The sequence below is a fragment of the Tachypleus tridentatus genome, chromosome 5 (genome assembly GCF_004210375.1).
Source record: "Tachypleus tridentatus isolate NWPU-2018 chromosome 5, ASM421037v1, whole genome shotgun sequence".
NCBI classification, from domain to species: domain Eukaryota; kingdom Metazoa; phylum Arthropoda; class Merostomata; order Xiphosura; family Limulidae; genus Tachypleus; species Tachypleus tridentatus.
Genome location: NC_134829.1, coordinates 50,691,710 through 50,712,737, shown reverse-complemented (window position 1 = coordinate 50,712,737; position 21,028 = coordinate 50,691,710). Strand labels below are relative to the sequence as shown.

The 21,028-nt window shown below is 34.0% G+C and overlaps 1 protein-coding gene across 3 annotated transcripts in view; it reads left to right on the top strand.

The window, feature by feature from the left end:
• The window catches only part of LOC143251153 (properdin-like), a 49,581-nt gene extending 28,553 nt beyond the window's left edge, over positions 1-21,028 (top strand). For 2 of the 3 annotated variants that reach the window (XM_076502544.1, XM_076502543.1), the window contains 7 exons: positions 236-409; positions 2,311-2,481; positions 3,587-3,760; positions 6,191-6,376; positions 7,909-8,067; positions 8,248-8,288; positions 19,861-21,028. In XM_076502544.1, coding sequence (XP_076358659.1) covers positions 236-409; positions 2,311-2,481; positions 3,587-3,760; positions 6,191-6,376; positions 7,909-8,067; positions 8,248-8,288; positions 19,861-19,917 — 962 coding nt within the window. In that variant the 3' untranslated portion in view covers positions 19,918-21,028. The remainder of the gene's footprint in view (positions 1-235; positions 410-2,310; positions 2,482-3,586; positions 3,761-6,190; positions 6,377-7,908; positions 8,068-8,247; positions 8,289-19,860) is intronic. The other variant, XR_013028522.1, reaches the window with a different exon arrangement.

Sequence of the window (21,028 nt, the reverse complement as noted above, 5' to 3'; positions counted from 1 at the left end):
TATGGGACTGCTATTGAGTCACAGTTTACACCCTTATGAAAATTTCCTGGTGGTACATGTGTCTATTTATTCTAGTTTTAGTTCATGCATAAAATCAGCTTGTGAAAATTTTGTTACTTGACTATCTGTGTGTTTTTTAAGATAGATGGAAGAAGGAATAATTAAATAAATAAATCATATGCATTTTGTATTTTTGTAATTGAACATCATCTTATGAAAACAAGCTTTTCTCTAGTTCATGGAGGTTGGGGTCAGTGGCAGGAGTGGTCAGAGTGTCCAGTGACTTGTGGAACAGGTGTTCACTTCCGTAAAAGACTGTGTGACAATCCAAAACCTGCCTTGGGTGGAAGAATCTGTCCAGTGGAAGATTATTATGAGAGAGAAGAATGTCACCGTAAACCTTGTCCAGGTAAGTCAACAGAAGGAAATAATCTCTTCAGACATTCTTCAGATAAGTTAAGATGATATGGTTACTAACCACAATATCTCCTCAGATATTTTCCAGATAATTCACAATGATATGGTTACTAACCAGAATATCTCCTCAGGCATTCTTCAGATAATTCAAGATGATATGGTTATTAACCAACAAATCTCCTCAGAGACGATAAGGTTACTAAAGAGAAAGTCTTCTTAAATTTCTAGAGCTAAATCAAGGAATTTGATGTATAAGAGAGGAGTATCTCTAGATATTGTCCATTTAAGTCTGGATGGTGTATAAAAGAAAAAAAATGTCTCCTCAGGTCTTGTCCAAGTAAGTTGAGAAGGTGGACATTTGAGAGTAGATTGTTGCCCCAGACTTTATGCAGACACATCAAGAAAAGGCGTCTATGGAGAATAAAAAAATGCTTACACAAACTTCGTACAAATAAATCAAGAAAAAGTGGCTACAGAAGAGAATATCTTCTCAGACATTTATAAGTAATCCAAGAAGTGTGTGCTTATGTTACTCCATAAATAAACTAAATATTATTCCAATCTATATCAGTAAGTAACTGGATAAAGCATTTGTAAATGAAAAAAAATGTCGACTTTCAGTATCTTCCTAAATTATCAGGTAAACAATAATACTTACCATACAAAAATCAGAATGCCCTGGTTAAACCATATTTATAGTTAAAAATACTTTTAACTGTTTCTTTGGACATTATCTGTAGTACAGAATATAAAAATTACTTGTCCAGTTAAATTGAGCAATGACACATTTAGCATAAATTTCTGACTGTCTTTGTTCATCTAAACGTTGATTTATGCTATGTATGAAGTAGATATTACTGTGTGTAACTAAATAGAGTATTCAGGTAGACATTGTGAATCAGTACTTTCACGTTAACTAAAGTTTAATAACTACAACATTTCCTTCTTACATGTTACAACTGCTGTCTTAACATTTGTAACTGAACATTTTTACCTATAACAGATATTAAGATATTAGTACTACAAGCCATGCAAACAGTACATAAATAATAAATACAACTTCTTAAGTCACATGTTAAGGGCAAAGGGTAGGCTTTATTATTATTGTTTAAGCATCCTATTAAACTATACATTGTCTTTATAAAACTAGATAATCAATTGGGCCATATATCAAGATGAAACTCACCTGCCTTGTATATATTGTGATTTATTCGTTAAGGTCACTTGTCTGACAACCTGCAGGGTCTTGGGTTCAAATCCTGTCATTGACCATGTTTCCTCATTCAGCCACAGAAGTGTTATAATGTGAGATTCAAATTTACTTGGTAAAAAAATACCTCATGAGGTAACTGTGGCTAGTGTTGACTGTTTTGATTCCTTCCAGTTTGTTACTTCAAAATTTAGGACAATTAGTGCAGATAGCCCTCATGTATCTTTGTGTCAACTCCAATAAACAATTTTTCATTTATTGTTTCATAGCTTGTGTTAAAGTAAAATACTTTTGTAGAAGAATTGTTAATATGGATACTGTTTTTGTTAAATTTTAGTTTTGTCAATGTAACAATTTCATTTATTAATATTAAATATTAAAATATTGGAAAGGATTTCATAACAATGTTTGCCCAATATTTTGTTCATTTAAAAAACATTAATACCATATAGAGGTGTCACTAGATGCTTAAAAGATTTGACACCTGGATCCTCAGGCATGGGAATTTTTAACATTTCAGTATGATATCAATCATGGTGTTCTATTCTGATTTTTAAACACACTAACTGGTGATTCAGGTCACTGTAAAGTAGAAATATACACTAACCCATTGTGTCATTACCTAGCGATACCTCTGGTACCAAACGATTCCGACTATACATTTTATTTCATAAATTATCTAGTTGATGGGGCTTGGAGTTCATGGAGTCATTATGAGCAGTGCTCTGTTACTTGTGGTATTGGTGTAATGCGCCGTACCCGAAAATGCAACAACCCACCCCCAGCTCATGGAGGAAATAATTGCCATGGTGCTTCTCAAAACCAAGCCACATGTCAGCTAGGTCCATGTCCAAGTATGTAATATGTTTATTCATTTGTATTTTTTAAAATCATCATTGTACTGCAACTGTGTGTAAAATTAGTTAGATTTTTGGTCTAAAAGTAATGTTTGAAAACAGATTCTCAGCACAGATAAATATATACTTATCACCAATTAAATTAAATTAATGTGAAATCATTTGAGACATTAAATTGCACATTGTGTTTTACAACAAAAGTAAGTTATATAAGTTTCAAGTAAATCCTTTCTGAGTAAGTAGCAGTGATATTATTATTACTTCACATTATTACCACAGTAAAAATACAAAGTTACATTTAAGTTTTTTAACACAAACTTCGTTTTATAGAAAACAAACCTTCATTGAAGCTGTATGAAAGCAGTCTAAAAGTGACATATAAAAACTAAATCTGTACATCTGGAAAAAACATTATTCCACCCCATGGAAAAGAGTATGTAAATGTCACAGAATAGTAACAAGAGCTTTTATTGTGTAGGATTTATTTTATTTTTAAACTGCTTTCAGAAGCTTGTGATTGCTGTTTAACCCCACTTTTACCAAGTCAGTTTCCATCTTGTGTATACTATTAGTTTAAGGTATAAAATTGAATAGAAGCAACCAACCATTCCATGTTTAATAGTAGTAAGTGCACACACTTTCTTTTTGATTCAATAAAGACTGTTCATCTTGTGCATTATTTTGCATCCAGTATCTTATTTTCCCCGGATTTGGTTATTTAAAGATTCAATACAACTTCATGATGAATAACTTGTGGACATCCTGTTCAGTGAACCTACTGCATTGTGTGGCTTTGGGCCTATCAACAAAAAAAAAACGTTTTTGTTCTCTTAATGGTAAATATCAGGTTTTGATACAGATGACCCATTGTACAACTTTGTCATCATCAACAAATGAACAAAATGTATGTAGTCAATAATTATGTTTCTAGGTAGATTTTTCTGTGAAAAACTACGGCTTATTTGAAAGATTTAAAGGTATATTGCAGATTATTTCCAGTAGTCTTGTGATTATTTGATTTCTAATGGTTTTGTTTCTTATAGCTCCCATAGATTTTCTGATATGCAAAAAAAAAGTATATTAACTGGTTTATTTTTTAAAGTTCATGGTCAATGGTCAGCTTGGTCAAGGTGGAGTGACTGCTCTGTGACTTGTGATAATGGAATTCGTCAACGTTTCCGAGAGTGTAATAATCCACCCCCTAGTCGCAGAGGGAGGCCTTGTAAAGGGAATGTGCAGGAGATCATCAAATGCGAAGCACCCATTCACTGTCCAAGTAAGGCTTAACATTAGCATAGATTTACATTACTGCTATATGTTTTTAAAAAAAATCACTTAGCAACCTGAAAGATGTTTGCTTATGTTTGATATTTTTATATTTTGGTATGTGATCTACAGGATAAGTATAACTATCATATAACTATGCTTCTCTCCTTACTTAAGGGGATTTTAACGTAATGACTACCTTTTACTTCTCTTTCTTCAAAATTGTCCATACTAAAATTATGATACTCCACCTATGTTAACTCTAAATGATTTTGAAAAAAAAATATGATGTAGAATAACAAGGAAAGACTTATCTTTGTAATGAATTTTTCAATATACTTTTTTGGTCTAGTAATCTACTTGGGGTTTGATGTTAATTTTTGTACCTGTAGTTCTCAGTATTTGTGAGGCTCAAGAAGAGATAATCTTCACATTTTACTTGGTCCCTCGTGAATAGAATTTAACAAAAAAATTTTTTTTTTGTAACAGTTTGATAATTAAGCCTTATAGTCTTCACAGTTGTTGTGTACCTTAGGTAAAGTTATTTGATGTTTTAAGACATGAAAGAAACAATTGAGGCAGCAGTTAGTTCCTGTATGATTGAGAAAGTGCTACAATTAACAAAATAATATCAAAAATATGCTTATTGAGAGAGCTTCACATTAATAACATATGTGCAACCATAATTTAATTGCTCAAAAACTTTCTCTGAAACAATTCTGTAGGAAGGTTGTATTATGTTTAAGTAAAAATCTTATATTTAATCAATATTTTCTATCTGCAGTAAACGTAACAGATTAGTAGCACTAATTTTGTGTGTGTTACATTAAGATTAGAAGGTGAGAAACAGAGGAAACTATAATTACAGACCCAGCATGGCCAGGTGGCTAAGGCACTTGACTCATAATCCAAAGGTTGCGGGTTTGAATCCCTGTCACTCCAAGCATGCTCGCCTTTTCGGCTGGGGGGCATTATAATGTGACAGCCACTCTCACTATTTGTTGGTAAAAAGAGTGGCCCAAGAGTTGGCAATGGGCAGTGATGATCAACTGCCTTCCCTCTAGTCTTATACTGTTAAACTAGGGACAGTTAGCACAGCTTTGCACAAAATTCAAAACAAACAAGCTATAATTATATTAAAAGAATTTCTTTTTTAAGTATCTACATTGTGTAATTCAGAAAAGGAATCTGCACGTGAATGATAAAGACAACTTTTCTTTTTGAAACAATAACCAACTAACTGTATTTGTACCAAAAGGTACCATAAATGTTGTTTTCTTGTCACTCAACCAGTTGTTACTTTTGAAAAGTTGAGTATCATGTTCAAATAGAACTAATTTGTTTATTTCATCTCTTTAGAGACTGAATTTAATTGTCTTGGCCATTTAACTTGTCCTTTTTGTGGTCTAAGATCATAAGATACGTTTTGTTATATACTGTGATTGGACCATATTCTTTGTGTCTTTGTTGGTGAGATTTATTGTATACTGTGTTTAGAAACGTGATAAAGCATTCTCTGGATCTTATTTACCAAAAATAAAAATAGTTTATGCATAGAATCAGTAACTAATCTTTTATAAAACTCTCTGAAGTAATTTTCTTTGCTGGTAACTCTATGGACCACATTCTCTGAAAACCAGTAAAGTGTATTCATGGGATTACTGTTTTTACTAGTAAATCTTTTGATCTTAGTTCCTGAAATTGAAGAATTGTATTCACCATTCTTGAGTGACATTTGCTGTTTCTCCTTTTTCTTATTTTTAACAATTTAACATCATATACACTTCATCAGTTTTAGTTTTACTTGAGTTATTATATTGTAATAATAGTACAGTCTCTTAGGCCACTCAAAAGTGAATGACGTGAATCATTTATTTAAAGTTTTAATTATGTTCTTTCTTTAATCTATCAGAGAAACATAATGAACAATTGTCTTACTTTATCATAATTTATATATGTAATTGTTCAACTCAATTAAAAAACTATCATTATAATAATTACTTTAACCTGAAAATGACCCAAGAAGGTCAACACGTTTTTCTGTAGTTTATTTTAATTGAAGTTTTAGTACCTATACCAGCTGTCTTGAGAATACAATAATTAATTTCATGAACTACTTTTGTTATCTTCCCCTTCACTTTTACAAAAGAATTATTAATTTGGCTAATTTTCTTTGCAGGTATCTAATACACCAGATTCTAACATGAATTTACATAAAGATGCTGTTTATTACTAATCATTAGCTTCAGTTTATATTTTCCTGATCCAAAGATTCTGGTCTTTCACCACCAATCAGCTTAATACAAACATTGTGGCTAATGTGACCAGCACTACTTGTAACTGTGAAGTTTTAGTGCCTTTTAGTATATTAACTACCAGTCTTTACTGACTAAACAGCAAATCTAACCAGTACTTTTTTGTTGTTGTTTAATCATCTTAGGAGATGGCATGTGGTCTCAATGGACAGACTGGCATCAATGTACTGCTTCTAATTGCAAGCAGAAGATGGGTAATGAATTTCGATACAGGAGTTGTAATAATCCCTCTCCACAATATGGAGGAAAGATGTGTAAGGGACAGTTTGTACAAAGGAGTGGAGCATGTTTGGAACCAGAAAACTGCTCAAGTAGGTTAAGGTTTTTATATAGTTTGAGAATTAGATAAAATGTTTATCTCAGTGTACACAATTTGTGAAAAAGGACTTTCAGCTAGTTGGCAGCTCATGTATTATACAACTAATTACCTAATACTGACTGTTCTATAAACCTCTGTGAACTTATAAACATGATTGATTCTGTAAAACATTTAAATAATGTCTGGAAAACATGGTGTTGGGTTTTAAAGACTGTTTTATTTAGTGATCTAATATTTACTGATTATTCAGTTTTCAAAATTATGTTACAAATGATTTTAAAAGCTACAGTTATGATGAAATTTGTTATGTAACTGTAACAGTCGTACATTGTGTACATCATCTAATTGTTTTACTAGACATTTGTAATGTCTTTGAAATTATCTTATTTGCAGCCTTTCGATTATATTTAATATTATTAGAGGGCTAAACATTTCTAGATTTTTGATTCCCATCTTACTTATGTGTCAACAAAAGTAAGTTAATTGAAACAAAAGTAAGGTTATACTGTGAGATTGTCAGTTTATCTGTAATGGGTGATTTCTAAAGTGAAATAGAGGAGAATAATTTGTCTTGTCAAAGGGTGTTCAAAAATAATTAAACCTGCCTGTGTGGACTTTGACAAAAAAACAAACAATTATCTGTTTTCAGCTGTGATAATCAGTAGTGAAACATATTCTTGTACATATGTTTCATATAAATATATTATTTTAAGAAGAGTTGATTGTGTACTTTTCACTTATTGTTTAAATTTATCACAAACAAGTCGCAGACACCTACTGTAAAGAATCTGCCCATATAAATGCATGACTCACAAGATAAAAAGTTACAATTGAAAAATAAAACTGATAATGTTGGAATGTGATCTTTTTGCTTCACAGAAAAGTCTCTCATATTCTCATGCTTAGACTTTTGGGTTTCTTTAATTGCCAGTTAAATGTGTTATATTACATATTCTTAGGTCCTATAAGGATACTATAAATGTAATACTGGAGATGTGCTTAGAATCAAAGAGGATACTGCAGATGTAGTATAGATTATGCTTAGAATATACTATATCATGTGAATGTAATATTATGATATTTAAAATGCATGACAGTGTTGTAAACTAAAATATTAGATTTTTCAGGATAGCTATTTTGTTCACGTGTAATTTAGTTTGATATAGCAAAAATATATTTGACTAATATCTTAATTTAAAAAGTAATCAGTGTTAACCACTTTCTATTTTACTGTTTTACAGTGTATAAATATCTACAATATTTAACTACTAATGATTTATTTTGCATGAACATGGACAGTATTCATGAACATTGAATGTTATTCTACAAAAACTTAATTGTATATATACCAGTAATAACTTCAATTTAGTATCTTATGTTTTTTCACTGTTAGAAAACAAATGACAAAAATGTTCAAAACTTGGATGTGGTTGAGACACCAAGACATGATTTAGTGTAAATATTTTATGAAGAACATGTAAAATTTACATTTTCTGAAACTAATACAATATTATATACACATAGCTGATGGTGGTTGGGCAAACTGGTCTCCCTGGAAATGTACCGAGAATGTAGCCAAAAGACATCGTGTTTGTGATAATCCAACTCCAAAAAGACATGGAAAAAAATGCACAGGCAAAGAACTTGAAGTATACCTGAGACACATAAATGCTAAAATGTTTTGTAAGTATTTTAAAATTAAATTTGTTATTTTTCAAATTTATATATTTAGTTACCTTAAAATTTCAAGATAATTTTTTTTTTCTCAGCAGTTTAAACTTTGTAATATATTTATAAACTAATAACCCACCTAGTTACAGTGTTGAACATGTTACTTAACAAAATAATATTTTAATTTTACAGATAATGTGTGTCCTGATGCTAGGCCCAAAACAGAATTACCGGTATGGCAGCTTTGAACTTTCTTTTAGTATATTTGTGTAAACTATATCACACAGTTTTCAAAAATATAGCAAAGATATTTGGAGACTACAGTTATTGAGTTACTTAAATTTAACTTTCTAGAACCTTACATGATGCATTTTGTTATAATACTTGGATAAAATCTCACATTACAAATGAAGAGCTGAAAATTTTCACTTTTTTGAAAGTTTAAGAGATTCACATGTTGTAACATACTTGTAACATCATGTCCTCTTGTTTTGTAGCAGCTTCCGAACAGTATTTTACACATTATGTTACTTAATAATTTAAGTTAGTTGTTTTTAAATATTTTTGCATTCAAAAAATCAAAAATTAAAACACAATTTTTATTGCATACCACAACTCTAGACTTTGTAAAATGAAAAAGAAACCGAAACACAGTTTTATTAAACTTTAACATATTGGCAGCTTACTTCCCATGCAACTAGTAACTAAACTCTGGAACTAGAGAATGTTTTTTTTTTAGAAGAATAAAAACTACATATACAACCTGGACTGGATTGCATTTATATAAATAAATTAATTGCAACTATACATCTCTTCTTTCTCTAAAAAACAATCAAAAACAATTTCAAACCTGCTGTTCTCTTGTTTCAACCATCACTTCAATTTATATCTTGAAGTAAACTGAGATTTGACACTTCAACTTTTTCCAGTAATTTGAAGACAATTTGTTTTATGTTAAAGGTTAATTCCTTGGATGTAGGGATTGTTGATCAGTTGATATCCCAAACAGTCCAGTGTCCTTTCTTGGCAGGATGCTCTTTGTCCTCCTTGTTCATGGTCAGTGTGAGTGGCCATGATATGTTCCTGTTGCACTTCTTGTTATTAAAGTGCTACCAACTTTTCTCTACAGCTCTGGTAGTGAATTACACTGCTCTAGCTCTGTATCAGAGGGCTGTGTGATAGTCTGCATATTTACTTTATGCATACCTTGACTTTATAGTTAATTTTATTAAATGGTGCATCATTCTAATGGGGGCATACACTTAAAAGCATTATAATCTATATGTTGAAAGACGTGTATCACTGGTGGTGGAATTGGCATTAACTCTGCAGTTTCCAAAATTTCGAAAATGCTGTGGTTTGCCTTATGAATGGATAACTGTAATGGTTTTCTTAAAAATGTGCATATTTGTAAGACCTATGGAAATCGTGGATGTTTTGATATTTCACCCCTACCAGTTTTGAGAAGCACATTAAAATTGTAAGGCTGCAATTGTAATGTACAGTGCTTTCACTTGTACTTTTTCTAAGTATGAATTCTAGTGGTTTGTGACAATAGTAAAAGCATATCAGTTTACTTTCAGACAGACAGAAAATTTCTGATATGACATTCTGCCTCCTACCACAAAAAGTTTTCTCCATTAGTATTGCCCTCCATCGGCACAAATGTTTTGCTCTTGACTAGGCCATGTAACTCCCACTTCTTTCTGCATATTTTCATGTAAACTATCATGCAGTAACTCTCCTCCAGTAGGAGTGCAACACTAATACTATTGTAACTAGCACCCTCTTTAATAATGCACCTGTTAATCATTTCTCAATTAGCAGTCTTACTGTTAAAATGTGATTGATTTTCCTCATTAATTTTGAAAATTTTGATTTTGTTTCTTTTACTTTGTCGTCTTTCATGCTCTTACACACCTTCCATTTGAGCCTTTATTGTCTTACTTGTTATATCACCTTTTGTGTAAGTCCTTCTTTTTGTGGTTTGTTGCATGTGGTCACCATTGTTTTTATGTTCTTACAATATACATTTGTTGTATATTGTTCCTTAAGTCTGATGTTTAACTCTTTCCTGACCTTTTCTTTCTGTCCAAAACATCAACTGTCTGAGAGGGTAATTCCTCTTTCACTCCCTTCCCTCTTTATCACAGTTCATATCCTTATTTACCTACTATGCCTGGTCAGGGTATTCCTATGGTACATGACATACACTTTTCCCTTTCTTGGTTACTGTATTCATTTGTTTATTGATTGAAATTCTGCCAGTTTATGTTAGTTTTCTTCCATTACCCATATGGATTGCATTCATCTGGCATATTATTCCCTTTTTCTAGATTACTGTTGCCTTTTTCATGTTTTTTTTTCATCAGATCAATCATCTAACCATGTCCTTGCCTGCCTTTTGAGGTCATCATCAGCATGGATATGTAGACTACACTGTATACCTTTACATCTTGTCATCTATAACCTGTGGCCATTTAATGTTCTGTTCACACCTTCAGTTGCCATTTTACACACTTCTGTTTCTCTGTGACTGGTGAGTACTCAGTGTCTTTTTTTTTCTCCTATACAGGAGGCTCCTGCTCATACTTTATGGTTTCTGCTCTGCAGCAAGTACTGCCTGACCAAGTATACCCAGCATCAAATCTGCATGGTAGATCCTTTGACCATGCTAGACAACCATAACATTGGGACATTTCATACCATAAACCTGATGAACAAATCCAGATGCTACCAGGTGTTGGTTAATTGACTCCATTTGATAATCATCTATTGATTATTGTACTTGAAACAATATAACACATCACAGGATCATGCTATGCACACTGCTGAGATGGGGTGCTCTGAAGGATCAATCGTAGATGTATCTTCTGATCTTTTGCTTCATTCCAGACTGTACACTCATAGACTTACATAGTAAAGAAGTTCTGTATTACTCCATGGCATTCAGGTTCTTCCTATCATGGATCTCATGTATGATTCCATACACCACTAATTGTTGGTTGATTGACTCCATTAATATAGTAGCTCTGTTTTGCAAAATATGATATTAAAATCACTTACTCCATTGTCTCAGATTCTGTAGTATGAGAGTCCTTGCTACCTCTCAATTTCTAGTCACTGTGGTGTTGGACCATGGAGGCTAGTCCTCGTGAGTGAAGCACAGTATCACTCAGTTGAAAGTAGGGTGGTGGCAGTTTGCTGATGTTGATGGCATGACACCCTTTTTACTAGATGCCACCAGATGTTGATTGTAGCATTCTGCTGTATATTGCAGTTTGTCCCTCCAGCTGCAATATTACCCCTTTTTACCATCCTCCTTATATTGGTTTCAAGTTAGGTCAGGATTTGGTTGGACACAGCCATGCCATGTAAGTCCTCATGTGTTTGGTTGGCTTCATCCTCCTACTTTATACTGGATGATAAATTTGCAATGCTGCATTGTTTTGAACTGGAGATGTTTCTCAGTTTGATGCCTCTCTTCATCTTCCTACTTCTGCTGAATGTCATTTCCTAGTGGATCTGTTTTTATTTCAAGTTTGACAAAATATCCAATTACCTGTATGTCTAAAGATGGCTTTCCTGTTCCTAATGCAGACTGGAAATAACTGCCATTACTGCTAAGTTTTAGGCCAGAGATGATTGCCTTCTGAGCTCTCCTTACTACCTACCATCTGATGGATGTTGGTTGCTGGTGGATTCGATGTCAGTAATGTTAAAGGTTTATACGTATGGAGATGGGATCTTAGTGCTAATGCACGTATTTCTGTCCATGACCTGTTTTAGAGGTGAAAGGTAGAAGATCCTCTTTCCACTGTGGACCTGACATACAATTCCAGATGCTGCCAGGTGTTAGTTTAGGTCAACCTCTCATTTATGGTCCCCCTCTGGTGGATTCCTGTTTGTGGTGATGGAACCTCCCAGGGAAGGTTCTGTTCTTTCAGTTTACCTCCTCTGGGATCTAAACATCTACCCATGTGTTTGTCGTGTATGGCAACCCTTGAAATGGAGGAGAGGATCCTGGTGGTTGAGGAGTCCAACCCTAACACACCATTTTGACCTTGAATTCCTGTGCATGGGTCGCCTTGGGGTGGCCCCCTTGGGTCATTCGGCTGGTCCACTTGGGGTAGGGTCAACCAAACGCCAGTGTTGGATGTTCTCAACAGGTGTCGTGGGCATTGTATCTGAGGCTGGTGTTTGGGTATAGTGCTCACGAAACCCTGGCCTTGCTGCAGTGTCCTTGTTTGACATTGTAGTGCATCCTCTCATAGGGCTCCATGGTGGGTGGGGACAGTGAGCAGCAAAATTTCCTTTTTTTATTATGGATCTTCCAAATAAAAACTTAAATTAAATAGTGAAAAACAGTCCATAGGTAAATGACTGCATCTTTAAGATTCTGAGTAGCAATCTTCAACATCTGTAACACCTGTTGTACCTCATTTTCTTATCCTACATTCTCTTTCAGACAAACGTTTAGGGCAGATGTCTCCCTTTTTCATTCAAAAGGGACTAGAGGGACTTGCTGGCTCTCCAAAATCAGTAAAGAAGCTTCGAGCTGGTGACATATTGGTGGAAACATCCACATCTTGACATAGTGAACTCCTCTTGCATTCAAAGGCAATTGGAGATATACCTATTGAGCTTCTTCCTCATGCTACTTAGAATTCATCATGAGGAGTTATTGTTGAGAATGATTTGAAGAACATCCCTGAGTCAGAGGTTCTTGCTGGTTTCTCCACTGAAGGAGTTTGTGCAGAGAGACATGTCTCCACTCACAAAGATGGAATTATGATGCAAACCCATATTCTCCTTTTAACATTTGCATCATTGCATCCACCTGCCACCATCAAATCTGGTTATCTTAATTGCAGGGTACAGCCATATATTCCAAACCCCCTTCGATCTTTCCAGCATCAGTGGTTCGGTCACTCAGAGTTGTTGTGGTTCCTTGACATGTGCTCATTGCAGTAGCAAGGACCACGATTCCTATGAGTGTGAAACAGACCTTCATTGCAACAATTGCAATGGCTCTCACCCATCCTACTTTTGTTCTTGCCCTAAATGGTTGGAAGAAAAAGAGGTGCAGTGTTTGAAAACAATTCATAACATTACTTATTCTGAGACTCCAAAGTTGCTGTCTACCTCTTCATTTTGGACATATTCTGCTGCACTTCCTCCCACGACTACAGTGGGAGTGCAGACAGATCTCTCTGTGCCTCCAAAAGAATCATTTTTAAAACAAATGAAAAGTCTTTTGACTTCCATGGTTAAAAAAGTGGATGAATTAACTTCAACACCCATCTCAGTCCCTTACATATATTCCAACAAATCCCAAGATCCACTTCCTTTAGTTCCAGGTACAGGCATTTCCTCAGATACATCTTCTTCTCCCACCCCAAGATGCAAAACAATCATTTGTTGACATCCTCAGTCACTGGAATCCTCTTCCAACAGCAAAGACCCAGGGCAGGATCCATGGAGGTCGATAGACCTCCCTCAAATAAAGGCAGTAAAGTAAAAATGGCCACCTTGATACAATGGAACTGTCCAGGTTTATGTTCTAATCTGAATGACATCGAAACACTGATTGCTTCCTACCATCCTGTATGTCTTTCCTTACAGGAAACATATCTGAAATCTGCTGATACAGTCACATTTTGGCAGTTTTCTTTGTACAGAAATGATAAGCTGTGTGATGGACAAGTGCATAGAGGGGTGATACTGTTGATTGATCATCATGTGCCTACCCTGTCTTTGCCACTCAACACACTCTTGGAGGCCGTATCCATCCGTGTTTCCTTGGGTCATACCATCACTGTTTGTTCACTCTACCTGTCCCTTGGAGAGACATATGGTCAATCAGACCTTGATGCTCTCGTTGAACAGTTGCCGTCTCCATTTCTAATCCTGGGGAACTTTAATGGACATCATCCCCTCTGGGGAAGTGCTGATATTAATAGGAGAGGTCACTCTGTAGAATATATGCTCTCTGATTACAACCTTTCTCTTCTCAACACTGGTTCTTCTATATATTTTCAGGCACCGAGTCAGTCCTTTACTGCCATTGATCTCTCAATTTGCTCCCCTTTACTATTATCCTATTTTTCATAGAGGGTTGACAATAATCCACAAGGCAGTAATTATTTTCCTATCATTCTGGGAGAGACTGGCTGTGATCAATGCCAACCTGACCTAGGTGCCCCGATGGAAGCTGGATCATGGAAACTGGCCCTTTTTCACTGCTCTCACAGAACTTGATCCTGCCATTGTCTGTAAGCCATCAATAGATGACTGTATGGCAGCAGTAACTGACTGTATTTTACAAGCAAGCAACTGTTCAATATATTCCTAAAACCTTTGCACATTTTCCACGATATCCTCATCCGTGGTGGAATCCTGCCTGCCACATCATATGGAAGGTTCATAAACGGGCCTGGTATACTTTCTGTAGCTATCCAACACTCTCGAACTGCATTGCTTTCCAGCAGGCACATGCTTGGTGGGTAAGATGACAAAGCCAGAAAGAATCTTGGACTAAGTTCACAACTATCATATCTTCTACCACCAGTTCCAAAGTCATATTGGACAAGATTTGAAAGGTCAGTGAGCAATATAATTCTGCCCCTTTCTCAATCTTCCCAAGATTCCTTCAAACTACTGTCCAATTTTTTTGATGATCTGTCTCTGTAAGACCTAAGAGAAGATGGTTAATGCTCGTTTCGTTTGGTTCCTCAAATCAAACGACCTCCTCTCACTCACTCAGTGTGAGTTCTGATGACAGCGCTGTACCATGGACATCCTGATTCGACTTAACATCAATCAAAGAGCCTTTCTCAAATGACATCTTGTATCAATATTCTTTGACAATGAGAAGACTTATGATACAACATGGAGGTATGGCATTTTGCAAGACCTCCATATGTATGGGTTACATGGACATTTGCCCATTTTTATTAAAAATTTTTTTAATGGACAAGAGATTCCAAGTTCAATTGGGTTTGACACTTTACCTCAGGGCTATGTTTTGAGTATCACACTTTTCAGTATAAAGATTAATGCCATTACCAAACAACTCCCTCTCACTGTTGCAAACAGACCCTATGTCGATGACTTTCACAGCTCATGTCAGTCGTCAAACATGAGGTATGTTGAGTAGCAGCTACAGACTGCCCTCAGTCATTTACTGAAGTGGATTATAGCAAACAACTTTAACTTCTGTCTCTCTAAAACTTTTTGCATGCGCTTTTGCCACCAACAGGTTATTCACCCTGATCTTGAACTCCGTTTCAGTGAAGTTGTGTTGCCTGTGGTCCCTGAAACAGAGTTCTTGGGGCTTATCTTTGACTGTAAGCTGATCTTTATACCACACATCAAGCAGCTACAGGTCAAATTTACAAGAGCACTTAACATCCTTCATGTCCTCTCTTCCACCTCTTGGGAGCAGATCGATGAGCTGTGTTAAAGATATATCATTCTCTTATTTGATCAAAACTCAACTATGGATCACTGGTCTATGGCTCTGCCAGGACCTCAGCCTTAAAGATGCTGGACCCCATTTATCATCAAGGACTTTGGCTCTGCATTGGGGAAGTGCAGAAGGTGCCAGTTCAAAGCTTATACATAGAGTCTCATGATGAACCTTCTTTGCACCTCTGCTGTTTGCAACTATCTTTACTATATGCTTCAAAACTTCATTCATTACCAAAGGATCCCACCTGGGGTTGTGTTTTCCTTCCTCGGTGGGTCATACTTTTTCAGAACAGATGATCTGCCATTGATCCTTTTGGTCTTCGTATCCAGTCAGAGTTGGATGAATTGGGTTTGTCCTTGGATAACATTGCTGTATCCACTGGTCAGCCCATCCCACCATGGCTTCTTATGGTCCACAAATGTGACCTATCTTTAAGTCATCTGAGAGAAGCAGACACTCCCAATTAGAAATACTGTATGCTATTTGCTGAACATCTTTCTAACCATCCTTCCATTCCTATTTATACAGATGGTTCAAAATCATGTAACTCTGTGGGCTCAGCCATGGTTTGTTGCAGTTCGGTGGTTGTGCACAGGATCCCCTCTACAGCTTCTGTGTTCTCGCTGATATTCAAAACTGACTGGCCCATTTCTCTTTAACATCTACTTCTATCAAGTTTTTCTGTATACCAAGCCACGTTGGTATTTGCAGGAATGAGCTCACTGACACTGTAGTTAAACCTATTTGCTCTGACACTATCACTGCTGTGCCTGTTTCATACATGGACTATGGTCCTGTATTCAAGCCTCAGCCCTGTGCCTATTGGCAATCGACTTGGAGTGAGCAATGTGAAAACTAACTTTTCCAAATAAAACCCTACATTGGACTGTCTTGCTTTCATAAGGATCAGAAAGAGGAAGTTGTTCTAACTAAACTATGCATTGGTCACAGTTTTTTCTTTTATTTGGAATTGATGCACCAATGTGTAGTCTGTGTATCACTCAGGTCACAATAAGACACATTTTACTTTCTTGCTTTCATTATGACTCTCAATGACGGCACGATTTTTGACATTTTCTGTTGAAATTAGAAAATGGCCATAATATCAAATAACTTGAAACCAGGACTGGAAAGGTCAACTTTAGGTGACTATTGCTGCCTTTTGAACTGCTTGATAATCATCTTGGTGAATTATAATTAAAATTTTGCTACAAGTCCTTTAAAACTTTTATTACTTTACTTTCTGAAAATGGCCATAACGTCAAATATCTCGGAACCAGGACTGAAAGGCCAATTTCAGGTGACTGACAGTGGTTTTTGTACTTACCTGTCAGTCTTCCTGGTGAGTTATGATAATTACAGTTATGCTACAAAAGTCCTTTACAACATGTATTACTGTAGTTTTTCTATTACTGCTGTAGACTGGATGTAAACATTGGTTTTATGCTTTTTTTTTCAACTTTGTTTTGTTTTACCTTAATTTCCTTTTTTTGAATTTTACTAAATATACTTTAATTTTAACTTTTACTGGATGTTTGGAGCAGATAGCCTGGTTGTTTTGTATAAAACACCAAATCAAACAACCAATTATTTATGGTCTGTAATATTTTAGTGACCCTCCGTGTTTCTGCCCTTTAAGTTTTAGTGAAAAATTCCTATAGGGCAAGAAGTATACCTGACTCAGAAGTGGTGTGGTCTCCCACTGGTTTGATTTTTTTCACTCTTCCACAACTCATGGTCTTCCTTTGGATGTTTTCTCAAAGATTATCATATTCTCATATTCAATGTGGGATTTTAGCTTTTTTATAAGCAGAGGTAAGATATTGTATTGGAAGTTAATATTTTCCTGAACAGAAAATGTATTTTCAAATAGACAGTTACCTCAAGGTCAATAGCTTACCTTGCAGCTTAATAAGGAACCACAACTTCTTTTTGCTGTAACGAAAGTCGGAAAGTTTCTCCTTCAAAGCTGACTGTGGTGTTAAATATTCTTATCAGCAGAAGAACCATGCAGACCAAATTTGATTTTTTAAAGTATGTAGTTTTAATTTGTTGTAGGCAATAATATCAGTTTCCATTTGCTTCAAAGTCAGTCCACTGTTTTCTGAAGTGAGGTGTTTTGGATATGTAATTTAATGAATGGTTGCTAGGGTTGATCAATGGAAACAGTGTAAAAATGTCTTTAAAACTAGATGAATTGCAGATTCTATTTTTATAATGTGATTACTGGCATGCACTTTATGTATGTTGTGTTTTGGTTTTGTGGTAGATATTTTCTTGTATTCTAGAATAGCAGTACTCTTCAAAATGGTTCATTTTACCACACTGTGATTGCTTTTAGTTTTGTGGTTAGATTTTTTAAGAAGAAGATTCAGTGGACTTAACGTGTGTTATCTTTCAAAGAGCAGTTTAAATATTTGCCAACTGGACTAAAAAGTTTGAGGAAAAACAACAATAATGCAAACTTTTAACAAGTTTAAACTTGCATTCTGATTTAAATCTACATTGTGAAAAAACTAATAATTGAAAGCTAGAACAGAAATATGCTCTGAAAATGGATACATACAAAATCTACACTAGACTTGCATAACTATATTACCAATATTGATTAGCTCTTAAACAAAGAAATATGTATAATTTATTGCATTGATGAATGTATAAGCTTCTAATGTTGTCTATTTTTACTCCAAAACTATTAAAAACTGTGTGAACTTATTTCTTTGAATCCAAAATATGTAACCTTGAAATAGCATAATAGCCTCTAAGCCTATATATTTCATCAGTCTTAAAATACATAAAAGTTAGAATAGTATTTTAGTTTATGAAGGTACTTGTTTCTTCAGTCCTGTAGTCAGTAACCTTGAATTAGTGTTTTGTTTTCCTGTTTACTAAATATAGCATCCCTAAAATAATGTAGTAGCTTCAATACTCAGCTCTTTTGTTTTTACTACATTGAGTCCAGTAACTAAACATCAGTAAAATAATAGTGGTCTTACAGTCGTTCCCATCCTGTGTTTAGAGACTTTTTAAATAGAATGAAATAGTTTCTATATGCATATGTTATTAATATTTATGTAATCCTGAATTTTTATAGTCAAAACACATCTTTTTTTTTAATAAATTAATAGTATAATTAATAATAAATTACAACATGATTCATCAAATATTCTAATACAATTATATAATTACTGCAAGCCCATCATTCAAAAACAGATATACACAACAAAAAAGATTAGTTTAGTTATGAAGCATCACTATAGGATCCTAGCTAAAATAGTAAACAAATAAATGACTGTGCTATTACTTCAGAATTTTCAGTAAATAATATTTTTGCAATTATTTGAATACGTTTCAGGATCATTGATGGATACAGATCTAATTCACATGTTCAACTCCATTTCACAGCTCAGTATAAAATCAACCACGCACTCACACGAAAGAGAGTGAGAGAAGTTATTTTCAGTTATTTTCTATATGCTGTAATGTTGTTATGCCCAAACTATACCACATCTCCCTGCTTCTTTTCATAATCTGTCTAATGTATGAGAATATAACTTGCATATACAAACTTGTTTTAACATAACATACTCGTGTTAAGGCGTTTGACTCGTAATCTGAGGGTCACAGGTTCGAATCCCGGTCACACCAAACATGCTCACCCTTTCAGCTGTGGGGGCATTATAATGTGACAGTCAATCCCACTATTCGTTGGTAAAAGAGTAGCCCAAGAGTTGGCAGTGGGTAGTGATGACTAGCTGCCTTCCCTCTAGTCTTATACTGCTAAATTAGGGACGGCTAGCGCAGATAGTCCTTAAGTAGCTTTGCGTGAAATTCACAAAACAAAAAACATAACATACTCAACTTTTGTTTATTTGAATCGTAGTATGGATTTTCTGCTCTTTAAGATACTATGGTCGTTTCACTTTCTCTTCAAAATATAGTTATAAAAGCAAAATCATTCATAAAGATGTGAGGCATATGGTCTGCTGTGATTGACAGTATCTTCCATGACCACAATGAATTACAAAATTCCATCCATTCTTTCTGAAGAGAAAAACACTAGTCACAGCACAAACAATTGTATTTTCTAAAAATTACTTTTAAATTGCATACTTAGAAATAAATTAACATGTTATAGCATTATGTTTATACATTCTGCATAAAAATATCATGATAAAAACAGCAAATATTTAACATTATTTCAACATGAAATATGCAGAAAAATCTGAAATAATTCTTCATCTTTCTTTTTTTTAATATATTGAATATTAACAGGTGTATTCCACTCTGATAAATTGTGAAAAGAAACTGAAGTTTTTTTTTAATTTTAGGACCTGGGCTCAGGGAGTGGAAGTGGAGACAATGATAATCAAGAAGGAAGGAACTGACATGACAAGTACATAAACATTAAACACATTTATACATAAACATTAAACACATTTATACATAAACATTAAACACATTTATACATAAACATTAAACACATTTATACATAAACATTAAACACATTTATACATAAACATTAAACACATTTATACATAAACAGTTAAACACATTTATACATAAACAGTTAAACACATTTATACATAAACATTAAACACATTTATACATAAACAGTTAAACACATTTATACATAAACATTAAACACATTTATACATCAACATTAAACACATTTATACATAAACAGTTAAACACATTTATACATAAACATTAAACACATTTATAGATAAACATTAAACACATTTATAAACTATATTCTTCATCCAGTGTAACAGTTTAATTGTTACATGCTTTGTTGTTTATTGTTTGTGACAAACCAAAGATCGAATATTGTTTGTAAGAATAAACATTTTCCAACTTGAGTGTCATTAGTGACTCAGTCAAGCTATTAGATTGTTTAATCTAGTGGTTCTCTACCTTTATAGGCTTAGGACCAAGTTGTAAACATTGATATTAATTCGGTAAACAGCTTTCATATAGAAAGTCTTCTTTTCCAGTTTAAATATTTATTTTTATTTGTGACTTTCTATCCTATCTACTGTTTCTCTTCAGCTGTTTTAGTAAGAAGTCACAAATGAAAACATATTAAAACTGGAATAGAAGACTTCTCAATGAATTCATTTTTTAACTGATCGACAAGAAAATGTAATTTTGTTAATAATATCAAAAAAGTAACTGATTGAAAAAATAAGTTTTTCATTGTTAAATCAAACCAAATTGTTCACTCATTTTCAGTTATCCAACTATTGTCAATTGTTCACTAATTAATATATATTTTTGTTTTATCTTCTTTGTTTATCCATCAGTGATAATCTTCAGTTGATGAAATTGTTTTCTTATGAAAAATTATATTTTTGTTATATCAATATACAATGTCCACTGGTCATTGAAATACAGTTATTTATTATCACTACAGATCAAAGATTGGGTTGTTTACTTGAAATTAATTATAATTTTTTTCTGTGCTGAGAATAAAGATACTGTTGTCAATAAAATAAT